General features: G+C 43.6%; 5 protein-coding genes and 1 long non-coding RNA gene across 6 annotated transcripts in view; 2 read left to right on the forward strand and 4 right to left on the reverse strand.

Annotated features, from left to right (window-relative positions):
• Positions 1-7,914, reverse strand: part of tenm4 (teneurin transmembrane protein 4) — a 142,044-nt gene extending 134,130 nt beyond the window's left edge. The window contains exons 1-2 of the mRNA XM_049726851.2: positions 7,785-7,914; positions 7,371-7,471 (exon numbers count right to left, since the gene is read on the reverse strand). The gene's annotated coding sequence lies outside the window, so the exon portion shown is untranslated. The remainder of the gene's footprint in view (positions 1-7,370; positions 7,472-7,784) is intronic.
• LOC125972844 (protein FAM181B) lies at positions 1,864-5,030 on the reverse strand. The gene has a single exon (XM_049726854.2). The coding sequence runs from the start codon at positions 3,825-3,827 to the stop codon at positions 2,946-2,948; it is 882 nt and encodes a 293-aa protein (XP_049582811.1). The 5' UTR covers positions 3,828-5,030; the 3' UTR covers positions 1,864-2,945.
• Positions 7,915-8,789: 875 nt separating the features above from the next.
• On the reverse strand, positions 8,790-14,147 carry prcp (prolylcarboxypeptidase (angiotensinase C)). The gene is made up of 9 exons (XM_049726853.2): positions 13,694-14,147; positions 12,161-12,301; positions 11,926-12,027; positions 11,601-11,782; positions 11,372-11,529; positions 11,042-11,214; positions 9,431-9,598; positions 9,182-9,369; positions 8,790-9,118 (listed from the first exon to the last, which is right to left on the reverse strand). Exons 1-9 carry the CDS (start codon positions 13,865-13,867, stop codon positions 8,914-8,916), a joined length of 1,491 nt encoding a protein of 496 aa, XP_049582810.1. The 5' UTR covers positions 13,868-14,147; the 3' UTR covers positions 8,790-8,913.
• LOC125972850 (uncharacterized) lies at positions 12,940-14,118 on the forward strand. Its single transcript, XR_007482933.2, has 2 exons — positions 12,940-13,537; positions 13,637-14,118. It is a non-coding gene; the product is annotated as an uncharacterized lncRNA (long non-coding RNA).
• Positions 14,148-14,598: 451 nt separating the features above from the next.
• On the reverse strand, positions 14,599-17,558 carry rab30 (RAB30, member RAS oncogene family). Its single transcript, XM_049726858.2, has 4 exons — positions 17,343-17,558; positions 16,471-16,569; positions 16,115-16,382; positions 14,599-15,737 (listed from the first exon to the last, which is right to left on the reverse strand). The coding sequence occupies exons 2-4, from the start codon at positions 16,561-16,563 to the stop codon at positions 15,487-15,489; spliced, it is 612 nt and encodes a 203-aa protein (XP_049582815.1). The 5' UTR covers positions 16,564-16,569; positions 17,343-17,558; the 3' UTR covers positions 14,599-15,486.
• A 344-nt stretch (positions 17,559-17,902) lies between these two features.
• ndufc2 (NADH:ubiquinone oxidoreductase subunit C2) lies at positions 17,903-18,896 on the forward strand. The gene is made up of 3 exons (XM_049726860.2): positions 17,903-18,140; positions 18,511-18,654; positions 18,781-18,896. Exons 1-3 carry the CDS (start codon positions 18,002-18,004, stop codon positions 18,828-18,830), a joined length of 333 nt encoding a protein of 110 aa, XP_049582817.1. The 5' UTR covers positions 17,903-18,001; the 3' UTR covers positions 18,831-18,896.

Raw genomic sequence — 18,896 nt, forward strand, 5'->3', positions numbered from 1 at the left:
TTCATTCAGAGCTCACTCATTTTAAGCAAATACTAAGAAGAAAAATCTTTAGTAAACCCCCGCCTCGTCACAGTTTGTAACAATTCCACAAGAGGCCATAGGCCACCCAGGGCTTGGCAAAAAGGAGAGTAGGAATTGGTGTCAAGGAAGTATATTGAATAAATACATTTCAACTGAAGGATTAAATAGTCGCAAAAAATACTTTTGCCCGAAATTGTTGAAATTTTCCTTGAAGGATAAAGTAGCCCCCCCAGCTAACAAACAGACTTCACCTGTGAATTGTGGCTGGCTTTTTCGGCGTCACGGATCCAGACGTGACTGAAATCGTCGGCGTTATCACACCAGGCGAAAGTGGTGAGCGTCTCCGCAACACCTCAGAGGACCAAAATGAAAGGCAGCCAGACATGAAATGCGTACGAAAGAAATGGCGTGAAGCCGCGAGTCACTTTCTCCGTGCTGTGATAGCAGCCGGACAAAATCTGGAGAGGTCCGCTCAAGAAATATTATTGATGGCTAACTGTTGAGTACAGGGAAGGCGCAAGCGCGAGAGCTGAAGGTGTTTAAAGGGCAAGTGGCAACATGCGACGAAACAAACTTGAAATGACAGGACGCCATATGTTGAACGTCAACTGACAGACTTGAATTTAGCTAACAGAAAAATATATATACACACACATACTGACTATTTACAGTATATTCATTCCTGTGATTATAAATAAGGGACACGAGGCCATGGGGAGTGGCTCAATTTTCATATGGAATCTTACTGCCATCTTCTGGCCAATTTATCTGAGTTTGTCCAAGGGCCCAGGATAGTTTCATGAAAATATATGACAAATTATGATTTTTTTAATGTTTTTTTTTAGTTTCCCTAAAGCCTCGAGTTGAATTGTATCTGTTTATTTTCATCATTATTACTTAAAAAATATCAAATATATATGTATGATTATTAGCAGTATATATGATTATATCTATGATGGGGTTTTTTTTTTGCTCAAATTCTTTTGGATCTTTAAAGAGTTCATCTAAAGTTGTATCTTTTTTAAATAATACCAGTCATACAAATATTCAACAAATAAAATATGAATAGATGACAGATGCATATTTTCTATTTTTCATTATTCGGTCATTTTACTTTCCATCGTGGTTAATATTCTTAATATGTTTTGAAACTACAAAAAAAGAGGTTAAACATTGCAATGCAGATCTATTGTATCATAGTTGAGCCTTTTGCTGTAGTTGCACAAAGCAAAAGGCAGTGGGCGCCATACATTGGGTTTGATTAGATCTGCGTCGTATGACACCTTTATGGCTTCAATCTCATTGAACATTTTTGTTTTAAGTTTACAAATGGCAGTTTGTTTATTTGGAGTGTACATTTCAAGTGCATTGAGTAATTATAAAATTATGGACTAATAACAGTTGTGTTTTTTTAATGTACTTCTGACACCCATAAGTTTAACAAAACCTCAATTTAACTGCATATTAACTGTTGCAGGGAGCTAACAGTCCCTTCCTTTGTCCTTTTACATCCTAATTACCATCATTACAAGACTATTTATCTTCCTAATTGGTTGTTTGGGGTCATTTACAGCTGGCTGTGGAAGATTAATCCACAAAAGCAGCCCGTAATGTATTTTTTGCATACAATATAAATGTCATATAACAATTAAATTAATTCAGCGTTGGTTTAAATGTGTGCCAGCAAAATTTTATAGTAATTGTATACTCGCAGAACATTGATCATATAAAATAACAAACCTAACATTGGAAGCTGCACAAATGTGGCTTTACGACTTTTGCCCGCAGTGGGTTGTCAACTTATGTCGGCTGAGTGGGAGGAAGAAAAAAATAATCAGTCAGTTGACACAGCAATAAAGACCAGCTTTATTTCATCTTGGTACAGCATTTAAAATTGATTAAAAATGAATTCAACACAATTCTTCCTGGGTTTTTTTTTTTTTTTTTTTTTTTTTTTACTTTGACTTGAAGCAAAGTTAAAAGTGTTCCGCATCAGTGCTTCGTCAAAATGGCAGACACATTTATGGTATTGTAATTTAATTGCGTCTGACTTCTGCAGCCCAATTATGAAATATCTTCCATTGAATTCAGAGTGTGAAAAATGTCAAAGGGGCATCAAGCAAATATTTCCAGACTACTGTCAAACATGTGACCAATTAAAGTCACAGTCGAGAATACTTTAGTTGGCACTTTTTGGGAAGTCTTGAGACACAGGGAACAAAAAAATGGATGCCTTCATTAGCCACCGAAACTCCAAAACTAAACAAAATTAAGCTCATGACTGTACTTGCTAACCGCTAACTAAATGTAGTATCTTAAAAGATATTGTAACTTTGTGTCTTGATATAAACATTATCTGATCGTGTCGGCTAAGTTTGTACACCTAACTGTAATGCTAAAAGTTATGCTAAAGCTAAAGCTAATCCAAGTACATGACCCAACTAGGACATGACAAGCACCATCCTAGCTGGCCCTGGTTTATGAGCCGCCATGACAACTCTTAAGCTAGTGGAGCGTTTGCTATATTTTACGGTGACTGACTGTAAATGCGACTTTACTACTGGGTTAGTGACCGACTGCGGCACAGTTACCTCACCATCCTAGGAAGGTGACGCCATCGAAAACCGAGGCCCCCGTGCGCTACTTTTTTAATACCTTCAGACACCTTCAATCATTCCTGAGTTCTGCCGTTACAATGGCTCCTCCACATGCATGTTCAAGGATAGAATAAGCCTGTGCTTACCGTTTTTATTTTTATCGTTTTATATTTAGGATCTAAAGTCTTCTTCATTCAAATGCTGACTAATTATATTCTGCATCAGTGTAGGTTAGTGACAGACTACAGTGCGTTCTGACTAATTCACCGCCTTAACGAAATTCTGCCGAAAAAACAAGGACCACCTCTACCATAATGCCGTATTTTCTTAAAGAGATGAATATTGAGTCCTGTTGTAGTCATCGCCTAAATCGTAGTTGACCTGAGGTACAGAGCAGTCTGTGAAAAAGTTGGAGAAGGCTAACGAGCACAGCGCGTTATCCTCGATGCCCAATGGGGCGGCGGCCTCCGGGTGGCAGTAGAGTGGGGGCTGGACAGGCGTCGAGAGCTTCCTGGCAAGCGGCGGCGAGCAGCTAGTCCACGACTCAGGGTAAAGGAGACCCCCAATGAAGTGGTGGCCATCGTAGGAGGTGGCGGCGCCACCGTCTGGGCCAGGCATGCTTTGGTAGAGTTCCTGTTCGGCCGCCGAGCTGATGTAATCGGGTCCCAGAAGTTCAAAGAAGTCCGCCGCCTCTGGGTTGGCTCGCTCCAGGTCCCGTAGCGAGACTCCTGCCACGGGGTTGATCTTGGAGCAGTTGGCCGGCTCGGTGAAGAAGGAAGGCGGCAGGTTGCGGTGGCGCAGGGGCGGCTTCCTGGCTTTCTCACTACGGATTTCCGTGGTGGGGCTGAAGAGGGCAGCCAAACTGCGGTTCTGCAGGCTGACCTGGACGCCGTCGCGCTTGGGGACAGTCTTGCCCGCCGGGGGCGAGGACGCTGGGCCCTTCCCTCCCACATCGGTGACGTTGATGATCCCGGTGCACCTCTTGATCTGCTTCTGCAGATACTTGCGGTGGTTGACTTTCCTCTTGGACTTGACCGGCTTGTCCAAGGCCAGCTTGATGTTACTGGAGGCTGAGTCCATGAAACTCAGCAGCTCCTTAGTGGTCTCCTTGTAGTCCTCTTCCTTCTCCGGCTCACCAAGGAGACCCCCGTCCATTCCCGAGCCAGGGAAGCAGAAATTCAGGAACTGCGGGTTCATGATGGCGGCCATTCCTCACCCGCCGCAATCTAGACAAGTTCCTCAGATCATATTCGCCACTATCCTGATGCTGCTCGACATTCCGGAGCACAAGTGAGGAGACGAAGAGCGGAGGGAGGGGATCTTTCAGGGGGCCGGACCCCGTGATGTCAAGAGAGAGGGGGTGTTTCCCCCTTCAAAGAGCGCAGGACTTAACTCTTTGCTTGTCCCGGGGCCACCTGCATCCCCAGAGGGATTTTGTTTGAGATTCCATGCTGGGCAAAGAACAATAACTTCGCTGAGGAACACTCCTCTGTCGTTTGAGTTTGTGTGCGCTCATGCCCAGTAAAAGTAAAAGGAGACTATGTGGAAAAAGACAACAAAGAACTTGACCACGCTCCCTCGCTCTGGGGCCAATTAGAATTCCCAAGAAAATTTAAAAATATGCATAATTATTTAAGATGGCCTACTTTTTCATTCGCCGTTTTGACGACGAACCAGAATGTCATGCTGAAAAGAATTCAGAGGAAAACTATTTCCACATGGCTCTTTATCCCGAACTGGGGATACAAGACTTCTGAAGAAACCAAGTATTAACGCAGCCTCGTCATATTTAGGCCTACTTGCGTTTGTCGTGTTTGAACGAAAAAACACAACATGAGGCTTCTCTTTGTTCGAACAAAACACTCAATTTGTACTCATTAATATAATCGAGTATTTGCTACTGATACTTATTATGTGGTCAAGTTCCCTTTTTACCGTTTGGACCTCAAACAAAGACACGAGACCACTCTTTGTCCCAAAGGCCAACTACGGGACTGCGTATAAACAAAGTCCATCCTTTTCATAGCCACACAATCTTTCTGTTGGGTCGAGCAAGCTGAACTTGAGTGCCGCTCGCTCTGTCCAACTGTAACATCTCGTCATGGGAAAAGCCGATCGCCCGAACATATGCGACGAATTTGGGACCAAGTGGCCGCTTGTGTCTTAATCTGCCGGTGACATAAAGTTGATTTCTGGTGTATTCCCAGGCCAGTGGGAATTTGTGCCCCGGCCTGACAACTATTATGGGGCCGCCTTTGACATAAAGCCCTACAGGGTCTAAATAGCCCCCATTCTTCGTCTGGGCCAGTGAATGGGAGCTTTGTGCCAGAGATTCATTAAATTGCACCTCACAGCCCCTCGCTAAAATGCTCCTCCAATAATGGAACAGTCCATTTAACTGGAAAAGCTGCCGGAGCTGTTAAATAAAAAAAAAATAGAAAAAGAAGAGGAACGCAGGCCAGAAGAGTGTCGAGGCCGACTTTGACAGAAATGCCGCGTATGAAGGCTCGGCGGGGGCATCTTTACAGGAAGTTGCCTTGCCAGCCATTGAAAGGGGCCGCCGCCATGTTGCTTGCCAGTGGCAAAGGTTTTTGTTGTTGTTGTTTTTTTCCTGAGTCTGCTTTAACTATTTTGTGCCAGTCGCTCGTTGAATAATTCATCGGGCTCCTCTTGGAAACAGTGCATCTTGAGGTGAGGCGTTTTAGACTTGGAGTGAGGCTGTTAAACATTCTTTCTCATGCTAATTGCGAGAGAGTGGAAAAAAAGGACGACGGTGAAAGTGATGGCACTAATCTAATTTTGACTGACTTTTGAATGACTGCTCCGCATTAAATATAAATTACATAACAGCCTTACTTGCACAATATGGTTTGCTAGCGATCATAAGAATTGTTTATTAGTGCAATTCTAACACTGCGGTGACTGAAAAGTGTCACGCATGGCTAATTTAAATCTCTGACAGGATTATGACAAAATGGCGTCATCGCGGACACAGAGCGGGGGGGGGGGGGGGGGGGGGGGGGGGGGGGGGGCATTGACATCAGCAGAGCATGACACACATGCCGGAAACAAGATGCCATTGTTGTGTCAAGGCCGAAAGGGCATAAGGTTAGGTTGCAGATTGGTCTTATTAAGGGAGGGTGGAATTTTTCTAAATATCCTTTGGGGATGTTCAAATGAGTTGCAACTGCTTTTTAAAGCACTTTTGGGACGTAAAAGCATCATGATTTATCCATATACTGGAAACGTTTGATCCGAGGTATGCGCTGGCAAGCTGCAAATTTTATTTCACGTGAAAGCATCCATTTTTAAAGCGAAACAAGAGAGCAGTAATTGGTTTCATACAAAATATGTAAATAAATAGAAATACTTTTTTCTTTAAATGACACAAGCTAATTATATTAATTATTGCTAAATATTTGGAGAATTACTAAGCTACAAGAAATTGTGAACCATTGGGTAGCCCCCCCCCCAACAACAATACAAAGTTGTTGAGGGCACACATCCATATTGTGGCAATATTGTTCAACATTAACACAATCCAAACCCAAGAGAATTCACTTATTCAGCACCCCCCCCCCCCCCTTCCTTCATAGTGACACCCCCAAGCTTTAATCTCTTTCTATATAGTGTGTATGCGTTTGTGTATGTGTGTGTGTGGTCCCTCCGGGACGCACTCCCGTGTTTGGCCTCCGGTGAATACTAAATAATGCCTTTGATTGATGGCCACTGTCAGACACTGACGGAATAAACGACCCCTCAGAGTCCTGAGAAAACTTTTTAAGGAGGGCCCTTGGGTGGCGCGGGACCCCGACGGTCCTCCCCCGCGCCGGGCAGTATATCTCGGCATCTGAAAAGTCAGCACAGCTCGCGACAAAGCAGCGACAAGCCCAGCTTTTATTCTTCTTTTTTTTTTTTTTAAAGGCAACATACCAGTGCTTGAGTTGTTGCCCATGTGCATGGTGTCAGCTTCTTCACTTTGAAGCAGGGGTCTCAAACTGCAGTCCTCGAGGATGGTGTGTTGCAAGAGGGACATTTGGAAAACATGCAGGAATGCCCCCCCCCGGACTGGACTTTTGAGACCCCTGCTGTAAAGTGAATGAATGCAAAAGCTAAACGCTAACAGACTAGCTCACCTGTCTCGGTGGAAAGCAAACAAGAATCATTTACACACTGTAAATGGGTGAAGTGGGAGGAAAAGATAAAAAATCACATCTAACGGGCATAGAATGTCATCAACTTTTACATCATTGTGGTAAGTGGTACAGTACGGCAGATATTGAAGGTTAAACAGTACAGAATCCAAGTCAGAACTGTCAACTTTTTGTTTGCATGGTTTAAATAAGAGAGAATTTTTTAAATTGAACTTTTTGACAAACTTAACTACCATTTTCCCATAGTGCTATTTTGACAGTATATTATTTATCAAACCTGAACATGAAAATTTCACAAGACGGCTTTAATTTTTAGAACCTCTCGAAAATATAATGCTTAGTATTAAAACATGATAATGAACTCACATTTATGAATTAACCTAGTGTTACTTTTTTATAGAAAGAAAAAACACAAAAAATGCATTGGATGGGGACGCAAGGAAAATGTGTATCTAATCGAGGCATATGCTAAGCTAAATAGTAGCTGGCCGTTTCCATTTGTGTTGACCCGCTGTTTCACTTTTAGTTTAACTTGTCGACCCAATATTGGCAGAGATAAAAAATAGAGATAAAAAAGAGAGTTTACTGGTTTACTTACCTAATTCAAAACGGTGTGACACCAGCCTGAAGAGTCGTCGACGAAGTGTGGCAGGACAAAATAGTCGAAGACGCTGCACACGGCGCGCAATCAATACGATTCTTAAATAAATAAATAAATAAATAAATAAATATATAAATAAACATAATAATGCTTCAGGTGCTTAAAGCATGATAATGAATTCCCATTTATTTATTAACCTAGTGTTACTTTTCTATAGAAAGAAAAAAATGAATTTGAGGGGAACACAAGGAAAATGTATTCAATTGAGGCTAACGAATGTGTAGCATATGCTAAGCTAAATAGTAGCTGGCCGTTTACATTTGTATTGACCCGCTATTTCACTTTGAGTTTTACTTGTCGACTCAAAGTTGGCATAAAAGAGATTAAAGGAGATTTTATTGGTTTACTTACCTAATTTTTAATGGTGTGACATCAACCTGACGAAGTGTGGGAGGACAAAAAAAGTCGAAGACGCTGCACACGGCACACGCAATCAACTCGAAAAAAATCCGTGAACCCGGAAGTGAACTGCAACCTCATTTCATGACGTCATCTTATTTTATGACACCTGTTATTTTATGACACCTGTCTTTTTTACAAAATTTACAAAAATAAAAATATTATTGACAGAGGGATAACATCCTTTTTGTTGTTGCATATATCATATTGGTAAACAAGAAGTTAAAACTTAAACTAATGACCATAACACTACTGAATCAGCTAAACTGTTTGAATTTGGAATAGAAATATTTGTTTTTCACTGGAATGGAAATACTGATTTTCTTTAAAAAGTTGTGAAGCAGCTGAGTGCCAAAAGGGTTGGTGGAATAATACAGGTATTTCTTTATTTGGGTATTGAATACCATGGGAGAGGATTTTACGACAGTGAACTCCAAACCCGCTTCACTTTTACCCTACGCTCACCCCCCTCGGGAGCAGTATTAATAATATTGCTAGCAGGCGGAACAAACAGGAGGAGAGTGAGTGAATGGTCACCGGGGAGAGGGATCCCGCAGGAAGAGGTCACATGGCAATAACCTCCCGCCACTGGCGTTATTGGCCTCCTCCGACTGTGGAGTTTTATTAAATTTCCGTGCCATTGTTCGTGCTCGCTGTGGATGCTTCAAACGTGATAAAGATCTTCCCAGGTTGACTCTTAAAAGGCCACAATGCATATTAAAGAAAACCAAGCCGTCATCATTATCAGGTTAGTTGTGAGAAAAGCCTGATTTTAAATGCTCATAACTGTCTTGGGGGGAAAAAATTGTTATTAGGATAAATTCATGATGCAATTCAGTCCGCATCGGGCGGGCAAAACATCTCAGACAGTTACACAATAACAAAAGAGGAGGCTGCAGCTCACCCCTGACCCAAATGAGGACAAATGCTATTGAAGATTTAAAAGATGAATCCCAATTTTGATTTCATAAAAGTTTTAGTCAGATTTGTAAAAAAACACAACAGAAATCATCAAATGCATTTGATCGAAAAACAGAATAAAAAATCATCTTGGAGTGTTTCAGCCGGACTCTGACACCCTTTAGTGCTTTTTAGTGGCTTGTTTGATCCACTTCCAAAAATAACTCAGCTCCAACATGCGGGCCTCCCTTACAGAAGGCGGGTCCAGATCGTTGGCGTAGCGCAGGTCCAGGTGATGCGCGCCATCCGGAATCATGATGGACACCAGGGAGTCGGACAAATTGTGCATCACCCCGCCGGACGACCAGGGGTCCAGGCCTCCATTACTGTGACGCCGCAAAGTAAAGAAATATTTAAAATCTTGATTTTCAAGATTGTTCTCGGCTTACCTGAAGATGATGTTGCTGTGCGAAGCGATGTCTTTCCCGCCGAAAACCACGCCCGCCCAGTCGGCTCGCGGCCTGATGCCGAACGTGGCGTGGCACTCGTCCGAGAAGGCCTGGAAGTTCCACTCGCCGGGCTCAAACATGTCCATGACTCCGTCGGTGCACATTGGCATCACCATTTCAGTGCAGGCCTGAGAAGGAGGAGCTTATTATTGAACATGAAAATGTGTGACTTGGAGAACTGAGGCGCACCTGATAGTCCCAGCCGAGTATTCCGAGGCTGATGGTGGCCGTCTCGGAGGTGTTGAGGCAGGAGGAGCTTCCCGTGTAGTTGTAGTAGATCTTGGCCGCTTGGGACACGCCGTGAAGGAGCTCCTTGACGGAAGCGGACGAATCCAAGGCCAGATACTTGCACACAGCCTGGAGCACACAAAAACATGGACGTGAAGAATGAGTATGCAGGAATTTATTACATTTCCACCAGTGTGGATCTTTATCAGCATTTTCTGAAGAATTTTGGGGGTTTGCAAAATAATATATTTGCGGACCCCCTGCACTAGCTCACTGTTGTTTTCCTTGCCAAAGTTGGTACTTGTTTTTTTCTCCCCATTGACCTCGGCGCCTCATGTTTCCACCTGACCTGGTCACGTGCTGCCCACCCTGTTGACCCCCCCTGACGTCCAACTCAGCAGGTATTATCTACTTTCCCTCCAGCTCCGTGTCTCCACAAGGAAGGCTAAACGGTCATCGGGAGTTATGCGACCCCGATGGGTAGCGTAAGCGCTTTAGGCTGAGAAGCTTTTTTTTTTTCTTTTTTTAATGACAAAACTAATGTGATTATGTGAGCCAGTGTGAGAAAGGCCCATTGAGGGCTTAGAGGTGTTGGCAGAGATGAATGTATAAAGCTAATCCTGGCTGAAAAGTAAGGAGAAGATGGCACCCCCCCGCCCCACCCCCGTTCACCCCTTTCCGCTGCTCTTTTTTTTTTTTTTTCTTCCACGGTGTAAATCTTCGCTTGGACGTGTCCTAGGCCGTCCTCATCCATCGACCACCACCGAGTCCTCACACAAAAGCCTCAGTAACAAAACTCGTGGGGTTACAAAAACAACAGGACCCTGTTTTCTGTTTTCTCAAAAAGTGACACAAAAAAAGCTGATGCTTAAATGCTGGTTGTCACTTTTTAACTTGTCACAACTGTGACGGTTTGCATATTTGCATTTCGAAAATTCTGTTTTGTTTCCTTGAGTTACGAGCAAAAAATTTGAATTACGAGCACTAGATGGCGACGGCGACATTTACGTTTGGCAGGTAGTGAGTGAATTCAATACTTTCAAAAAGAAGCTCAGTTTTTACTACGAGAATTAAAAGTCGTGTAATTAAGTAAACACCACAAACAAATCTGCTAGCATAATGCAAACACCCAATGCAAAATGCTATAGACAGGCTAACAAAACTAGCATATCATAACATTTACACCAAAACATACCTACAGTTAACGTGGGAGTATTTTTGGTGGGGCGTACACTTGGAGTGCAAGTCGTGATGGATGGAAACCAAAGTGCTTTTTTGGCATTCTAATCGTGTCGGGATGCTAAAGCCAACAGCGGTCCCTCCTCTTGTTCCGACATGGCTGCCATAAATCCCGGCGAATTTCATATGCAAATCAGGCGCCAGTGCGTTTTATGTGACAAAAGCATTTACAGGCCGCCACAGAGCGAGTCTGCTAAACAACAAGGAGGCATTTGGACGCCTCCTTATAACACACACACACACACACACACACACACACACACACACACACACAAACACACACTAACTTACTAAACACTAGTGGCTGGTCCAACAGCACTTTAGTGTGGGTACCTGGATGGGCCAGCGGGGCAGTGGCTGTAGAAAGTCGGCCTTGTATGGGTAGTCCACCATGGCCAAGTTCACCCACGTCTCCTGGAGCCAGCTCTTGAAGGCCAACACGTCCTTGTCGCTCTTCAGCGGCGCGCACAAGCTGAACTCTTCGGACAGCCACTGCAGACCTGACGCTGCACAACAAAAGACCAAAAGACAATTGTGTATCTGGCTAAATATTTGAATTAGAATTAAGTATAAATATGATTATACAAACATTAAAATGAGCCATTTTGTTTTTTGTCTGATCGTGAGGCGACCTGTGTCGGTTTAGCCAAGCCAATGTCTTACCAGTGGCGGAGAGGTTATTGATGGCCCTCCAGGACGCGCGGATGTTTGCGTCGCAGTTGGGTCCGCTTTTGGCAAAGTCCCGCGTGACCACCTTGAAGAAGTCCCCGCATGGCACCATACCTGAGAACTGCCAGATTGGCGCAGAGGATGCCAGAGCACTGGCAGAGAAAAAAAAAAAATCATGCTTACTGATGTGGGACACGTTTGTGTCAGTCCAATTTGTCCTTACCCGACAACGACATTGGGGTACTTCATCCTGAACCAGGCGGCCAGCATCCCCCCATAGGACCCTCCGATGGCGATGACCGGGCTGTGCTGGGCTCCGGCTCTGCTGACCTTCACGTGTTGGATCAGGACAGCAAAATCCGCCAGGGCCTGCTCTGCCGTCAGGTAGTTGAGATGTTTGCTATCCTGCAGACAAACAGTGTGGACATTTTCACCTAGGGTGGGGGAACTCACTTCCAAAATGTACGACTATCAACCAACTGAGAACTTCAGTAGTCACACCAATAATTAATTACGAAACAGCATTTTTGATGAGCGAATTTACTTACACTATAAGAATCAGCTCCAAAAGGCATCGACTCTCCGTAGTAGCGGTGTTCTGCAAAGATCAACATGGCGCCCAGCTCCCCGGCAACATCCCACATGAAGCCCTGGACCAGAATCAAGACTTGTACATGACATTCTTGCAGGTGCAACAGTACTTGCACACACAAATGCAAAATGAAAACATTTGCAAGGAGCAGCCATTTTGGGGGAGGAGCCAAATTGAATCAATGGGCTTACGGTGTTGTTGCAGAACCAGGTGATGTCACCTTCGTTGCCCGTGTAGAACAAAATGGGTCCGCCCGGCGAGCGCCACTGCTTGTCGGCCACAAGGTAGCGATGTTTGAAAGTGCCATCTTCTACGAAGCCAAAATGATCAATCTGGGGGGGGCAAAAAAAAAAAAATCAGGTAACATCACACAGCTTGTCAAAACATCCTTGACACTTCTCGAATTATTTTTTTTATTTTTATTTTGCCCCCAACAACCATCCGAAGTGCCTCCGTGGATACAAAAGGAGGCAGTAACTTTAGCAGGCGACAGCAGAAAGATTCAAAGCATGCATTCAGCCTCAGCTTGGCAGCGTGTGGGCGTTCCATAAGTGCGGACAGCGAGGGGGAGGGGGGGCTTTGGCAGGGCGGCATGCTCCCGTGGGGTCATGTGCAGTGTAATTGTGAGAACAAAGCACTTAAATGCGGATGTGTGTCCTTTTAAAAGGTCACCTTCTTTTTTTTTGCTTTTGATGTGAAGCTTAATCACATGATGTCTCACTATTGTCCCTTGAAAAGGTCACACTATTTCATATCTGCCGCAAGTTACCTTTTTTATGCAGCTGGATTTGACTTTAAAACGTGGAATCCACAAGCTGCTGCGCTCAGTGTTTTTTCTGTTGTTTTTGTTTTGTTTGATCCTTGCATGCAATTAGGCAAATTCCTTAGTGAGCTTTGGAATTGTTTCAAAATGGCCTCTTCAAACCAAAATAGCTAACTTTCTATTCAATTTTGGGTTTAAGAGTTTTTTTGTGCGTCCTGTTATGACAGACACGTCCAAATAATTTCATGTCGATTGATAAAACCGGTGTTGGGGTTTATCTAGCGTGCACATCTGGTTGCCTGAGAAATACTGCCACCGTGTGGTCATTTTGAGAATGACTGCTTCGCTGACATCTGTTCATTTGCTTTACAGCGATGAAAGATTTCCTGTTGAGATAAGCGTGATGACTTTATGCCTTGATTGAACGCAGACAGGGTGGGAAGAAGAAGGCGGCGTGACCAATGACCCTTTTTTGGCTCCTGCTAATGGAAACTGCTTCAGAAGTGTTCCGTCAGGAGGAGAAGACAATCAGCCTCGGGATGAGGAAGGATGCTGGAGGAAGGATGCTGGGGGTGGCTGGAGCAGCCATGTTACGCTAAATGTTACTGTCCAGTAGTTGGTCAAAGATTAAACTTCTCTGTTATATATTTGTAGGTCATGTGCTACTGTTGTTTACTCTTCTCCCAGGAAAGTGGTTACGCCCATTTCCATCATGCTCTGATTCAATCAAACAGCAATCACAAACGTGTATAATGTTTTTGGATGTGGAAAAAAAATATTGGAATGACACAGATGGAAAAAAATGGTAATTATGGGGATAAAATAAAAATCACGTGACCTGAAACTGTTCCTCAACTGGTTTGAAACTAATCAAAGACTGTATGTGCTATTTTTGTCTATTTAGGCCCAGAGACAAAGAACAAGTAAGAATTCGGCGTACATTGAGAAAGGTTCAACTCACCTTCTGGTCAAGGTAAAAAGTTTCATAGCTGACGGGGATGTCAGGAGAGTGAAAGGAGGCTCCATGTCTGCGGAACAGTTGCGTTTTGAAGGCGTGCGAAGAGCCAACAAGGAACAAGAGCACGCCGGTGAAGGTAACTCTGTCCAAACGTGCCTTCCCGGCCCCTAACGTCATCTTTCTGCAGCGCTGTCAAGACTCCCGTCGTCAGCACATTTTGGGGAAAGAAGACCGGATGATCCTCCTCAAGAGGGAAAAGGAAGTGAATCTGTGCAGTCAGCCAGTCAGCAGACATCCGAGTTGTTCTAAATAAAGCAACGGTAATTCTCACGGGACCACCTACTCAGCATAAATGTGAAGTTCCTCTCAGCGTTTTCTAATCTTGCATTTGGGTCACATTTCATCGTTAATTATTTGCTTAGCCGTCAGCACATTGCAAAAGTCAGCAACCGCAAAGTGCTCATGGGAGTTGTAGTTCTTAACGTGTCGTCAGTGTTGCGCTTCCCAAAATCCGGTCCGGGTGGCATTTTACAAATACATGTTGAAATACAGCACAGTATTTCTTTAAAATGACTTGTTTTGTATTTATTTAAATTGACTAACAACTTCATAGACGAAGTGAAGAGACAGTTTTATTTTAATACTAAAACAATAATTGATTATCTTGCTTTCAATCAGTTATACTTAATTTAACGCAAAATGCATCATTTCAGACAAAAATGCTTAGATTAATACAATGAATAAAAAATATTTTAGTAATGCATACTCATTTTTAAATGTCATTCAGTTAAATGTACATATAAAATTATTAATGGTACCTTTTACTTTTAACATTGGTCATAATGGTAGAACTTGATTTAAACGTTTTGAGAACCTAAAGCTATTTAAAGAGAAACATGACCACCATATTTAGTTGGATTATTTAATATTATACGTACAGAGTACTTAAGGGTATATTTTATACAGAGAAATCTCCCCGTAGTGTTTTCCTACTGCGTTAACAACAATCCAATAGATTAACGATAAGTAACGGCAAATAAAAATTAAAAAAAAGTATAAGTATCAAAAGCAAAGTGCTAAATTTGTACAAGAACAAAAACTGTAACAGTAAAAAGAAAAACAATGACGTGTGCAGTTATCTGGCATGTGTGTGTGTGTGCAATACAGTACGTTACACTTATGATAAATACATGAGCCCGACATTGCAGCTGTGGAGAAAAACATGCCGGCAAGCGCATGAAACACAAAACTAGACACAAACGACACCACGGGAGGCCATGTTAGCAAAAGAAGCGCAAAACGCCAGTACGCCCCCCCCCAAAAAAAACTAAAAAAGGGCATAAAATGCTGATTCACACTGTCTAAAACCAAACGGTAGCAGCAAGTCGGAGGCAAAATATTTCACAGTTTGTCGAGGCGCAAGGACGTCCGGAAAGCCGTACGTAGCCGAGCAAGACGAGTCACACGCTTGTCGTAGCGCTTTTCCACGACTGTCTGACATCTTTGCATACATCTGAAAAGTAGTACAAGTACGCTAGATGTGAAGAAAAAATATGTGCAGAGATGTCACGCAGTAGTAGAAAAGGAGCAGCGGTTCTACCCGTGCGCTGAGAATACGGGTACGCGGCGCCGAAGGAAAAGGACAAAGCGCTTCAGCGGCTTTCCACGCGGTCGAGACAATTGTGCAACATATTCGGAAAGAAAGCACATTCCCCGACGGAAACGGCGACAGAGCGCCAATAACACTGCTGGTGAATACCGAGACGCGCGGCGTGATGGGTTGCCGCGACGACGCGCTAGTTGAGGCTGCAGCAGCTCAGGTAGCTGATGGTTTTGCCCTCGCCGGGCGCGGGCGCGGCATCGTTGTCGTCCAGCTTGTTGCGCTTGGCTTCGCGGATGAGCTGGCAGGCCAAATCCAGGAAGAGCTTCTCCACGTTGTCCGACTCCTTGGCGGAGGTCTCCAGGTACAGCATGCGCTGCGCCTCCGCAAAGTCCTCGGCGCGCAGCCGCGCCACCTCGCGCTTCTCTGACAGGTCGATCTTGTTACCTGAAAAACATCATTCAAATTCAAGACATTCAAAACCTCCCTAAAATAAAAAAATTAAAACAGTGGACTGGACGCTTCTGTTCAATAGATTGCATTATCCAGATTTTTAAAAATAATCGGGCAATGAATCGGTTATCGGAATTTCATTCTGCCAAATTGTTCCGTTCACAGGCAAATTATCATTTGTGTCATTATTTTTGTCATTGTAGAATGAAATATTGTATATCCAAAGTAGCAGAGGTATCGATGCACAGTATCGGTGTGACCTCAAAATGAATCTCGTGTTGCTATTGGCCTGAAAAAAAAAAGTGTTATGGAACCTTTCTAATCCCACCCCCACGCTGTTTTCTATCAACTACTCTTAGAAGGGCACTCACCGACTAATACAGTGACCACCTGGTTGTTGGCGTACTGCTCGATCTCGCGCAGCCACTCGGGAAGGCACCGGAAGGAGTCCTCGCAGGTGATGTCGTAGGTGAGAATGAGGGCGTTGGCACTGCGGTAGTAACTCTGAGTGATGGAGCGGAACCTCTCCTGGCCCGCCGTGTCCCATATCTGCAGCTTCACCTTCTGCCCCTTAATCTCCACCGTCTTAATCATGAAGTCCACCCCGATGGTCGCCCCCTGCCCGGGCGGGAAAAGGCCCTGAGAGAAGCGCAGAAGAAGTTGAGGCCAGCTCCCGCCACTGCTCATCAATGACATCAACCACCCCCCCATTTTAAATCACACCCACCTGAGTGAAGCGCCGCACCAGACATGTCTTCCCGACTCCGGCGTTCCCGATCAGAACGATTTTGAACAGGTAGTCATAATCCTCCATACTCATGCTCAACTAGACAAACAAACAAGATGGAAATATCACCACATAGGTCATACCCAAGTCAGTTGCAGCCATATTGGCAAATCAATCGCCAACGTGACACGCCGCAATAATATTTCACGCCAACTCGATGCGGTATCGTTTCTCGATTTAAATAGGGAAGTGATGGCGACTAGCAAATAATTGCTGTTATGCTGATTCTATGTTCTTTCTCTCCGTTAGTTGGCCAATAGTTTCCGATCGTACTTTCTAAAATGTCACTTTTCTGCAAACAGCATATCACCATTCTTCTGTGGTTCCTTGCAAGATGCCATGCTTTGATTGCTATGGCCTGAGCACAAAAAAATGCGAATCAACTAATTTGCAAATGCCAAACCACAAAGAATGAATTGAGGTACGAGCTTGGTCACGCAACGAATCCAACTCGCATGTCAAGGCACTACTGTATAACCGTTTTAAAGGACCAAACGTTGCGCAATATATTAGACAGCGGATGAAACTAACGGTGCACTAATAAAATTAACCACACAGAGCAGTTTTAGGGTTTTATTTTTTTACGCTTCATTTTTTCATTGAGTCACTATTTCTCGCGTAACCAAACGGACCCAGGTATAAAAGTGTCAAATGTGGACGGTTCTCATTTTGATTTTTCGGCGAGGACGGCTAACGGGCAGCTAGCCACCGAGTGAAGCCATTTTGGCTTCATCCAGGCCATTTTGGCTCTTTTCCTTTGTGGAGCTGAAGACGAAGCCTGATGGAGGAAAAAACACGCGAGTGACACTTACCTCACAAGAACAAACAGGGGATGGCCCCGCTTTTGACGGCTACTCGCGATGCATAGGTCACCTCATCAAGCGGCCACACTCGCACGCACGGAACAAACAACTGGGCACGGCTTGCTGGTGAAGTAGCACAACTCCAGTGTGTGTATCTTCTGATGGACGACGAGAAGGAGCAGCAGGAGGAGGAGGAGGAGGAGAACTGCACTTCAATGACGTCTTCGCTAACGGAACACTGCATTGCAAACTCATCTGTTTCTTCTTCATTTTTTAAATTGTAAAAAAAAAAAAGGAACACGTGCTTCATATAAAAGTGCTTCATTAAGAAAATACAAGTTATATCGTTTCCGATGATAATGATAATCATTTTTATTTTTCTATTCATTAAAATATAATTTGCGTGTTTAAAAACACTTTAAAATCCGATTGCAAAATATAGATTGAAAATAAAATAGCAATATTAAATCATGCAATATTTCAAGGGTCATTCTTTTTGAAGAAATAAAAATCAAAACAAACGCCTTGTTCCCGGCCGAATTTTTCTTCCTGGCACTACATGACGTCACACATTCACTTCCGCCGGAAAACGGAAGCTTAATGGATGGAGTCTGCTAACCACTGAGGTCAACACAAGACGAGAGGACGTCTTTTTGATTTGGTGGGCCATGGGCTTCATACCGGACGAGGCCAAGGGGCTCCCTCCGCCCGACATCGTCAACCGGAATTCCTTGTGGCTGGCCTGCGTGGGCTGGTGCACCGCCATGCTCCAAAACGGCCTTAACCACCGGCCGCCGCTAAAATCAGGTTAGCATGTTAGCTTGCAACCCTGTACACTTCTCATCTGCTTACTTGCATTTGTGCGAGTAAGATCATTTAATGTATGTTTTATTTTGAGTCATTTGCATGTCTAGTTTAAAATGCAATTGATTCGGGGTATTCTAAGTTTAAATGCTGATAAACCAAAAGTGTGATTGAACTTAGAATATTCTGTTTTTTTTCACTACAAATGTATAATTTTTGTTTTAACTGGTTATTTGATTGTTTTGCCATTTTAAGAAGCAGGGTCGTTTTTTTTTTTTTTTTTTTTGCATTTTCCACCTGCTGGAATTTACCCATGTGGGACTATTAAAGCAATGTTAATGTCAATATTCACGTACCAATCTGTTGTTATCAGGAGCTCATCGTCAGGTCCTGATGGCGACTATCGGCTGGTTCATCGGCTACCACGTGACAAAATACGAAAATTACGTGCACGCCAAATTGGACCGAGACATGAGGGAGTACATGAAACTGCATCCGGACGACTTTGCCCCCAAGGGTGAGTTCAAATGCTGTAGACAGAACATCTATTGATTGGTATTGGACGGCTTTGGCAGCAATTTATGATAAATGCTGTATAGATTATATGCAATAATCAACATCTTTGTTTTTGTTTCCCTACCAGAAAAGAAGACTTTTGCTGAGATTGTGGAGCCTTTCATTCCTGTGCGCTGAGATGGATGTCCTGTCACACCTGTCCAATATTCTGTACATAATTCAATAAAATTAACTACAACATAA

This window comes from Syngnathus scovelli, chromosome 7 (genome assembly GCF_024217435.2).
Source record: "Syngnathus scovelli strain Florida chromosome 7, RoL_Ssco_1.2, whole genome shotgun sequence".
In the NCBI taxonomy this organism is placed as follows: domain Eukaryota; kingdom Metazoa; phylum Chordata; class Actinopteri; order Syngnathiformes; family Syngnathidae; genus Syngnathus; species Syngnathus scovelli.

Coding starts and splice junctions, on each gene's coding strand:
- LOC125972844 (XM_049726854.2), bottom strand. CDS start 3,827: ATGGCCGCCATCATGAACCCGCAGTTCCTGAATTTCTGCTTCCCTGGC.
- prcp (XM_049726853.2), bottom strand. CDS start 13,867: ATGACGTTAGGGGCCGGGAAGGCACGTTTGGACAGAGTTACCTTCACC. Junction 11,215..11,371: donor CAATAACCTCTCCGCCACTG/GTAAGACATTGG, acceptor TTTGTTGTGCAG/CGTCAGGTCTGCAGTGGCTG. Junction 9,119..9,181: donor CACAGCAACATCATCTTCAG/GTAAGCCGAGAA, acceptor GCGGCGTCACAG/TAATGGAGGCCTGGACCCCT.
- rab30 (XM_049726858.2), bottom strand. CDS start 16,563: ATGAGTATGGAGGATTATGACTACCTGTTCAAAATCGTTCTGATCGGG. Junction 16,383..16,470: donor TGGTGCGGCGCTTCACTCAG/GTGGGTGTGATT, acceptor CGCTTCTCTCAG/GGCCTTTTCCCGCCCGGGCA. Junction 15,738..16,114: donor GGTGGTCACTGTATTAGTCG/GTGAGTGCCCTT, acceptor GATGTTTTTCAG/GTAACAAGATCGACCTGTCA.
- ndufc2 (XM_049726860.2), top strand. CDS start 18,002: ATGGGCTTCATACCGGACGAGGCCAAGGGGCTCCCTCCGCCCGACATC. Junction 18,141..18,510: donor CCGGCCGCCGCTAAAATCAG/GTTAGCATGTTA, acceptor TGTTGTTATCAG/GAGCTCATCGTCAGGTCCTG. Junction 18,655..18,780: donor GGACGACTTTGCCCCCAAGG/GTGAGTTCAAAT, acceptor TTTCCCTACCAG/AAAAGAAGACTTTTGCTGAG.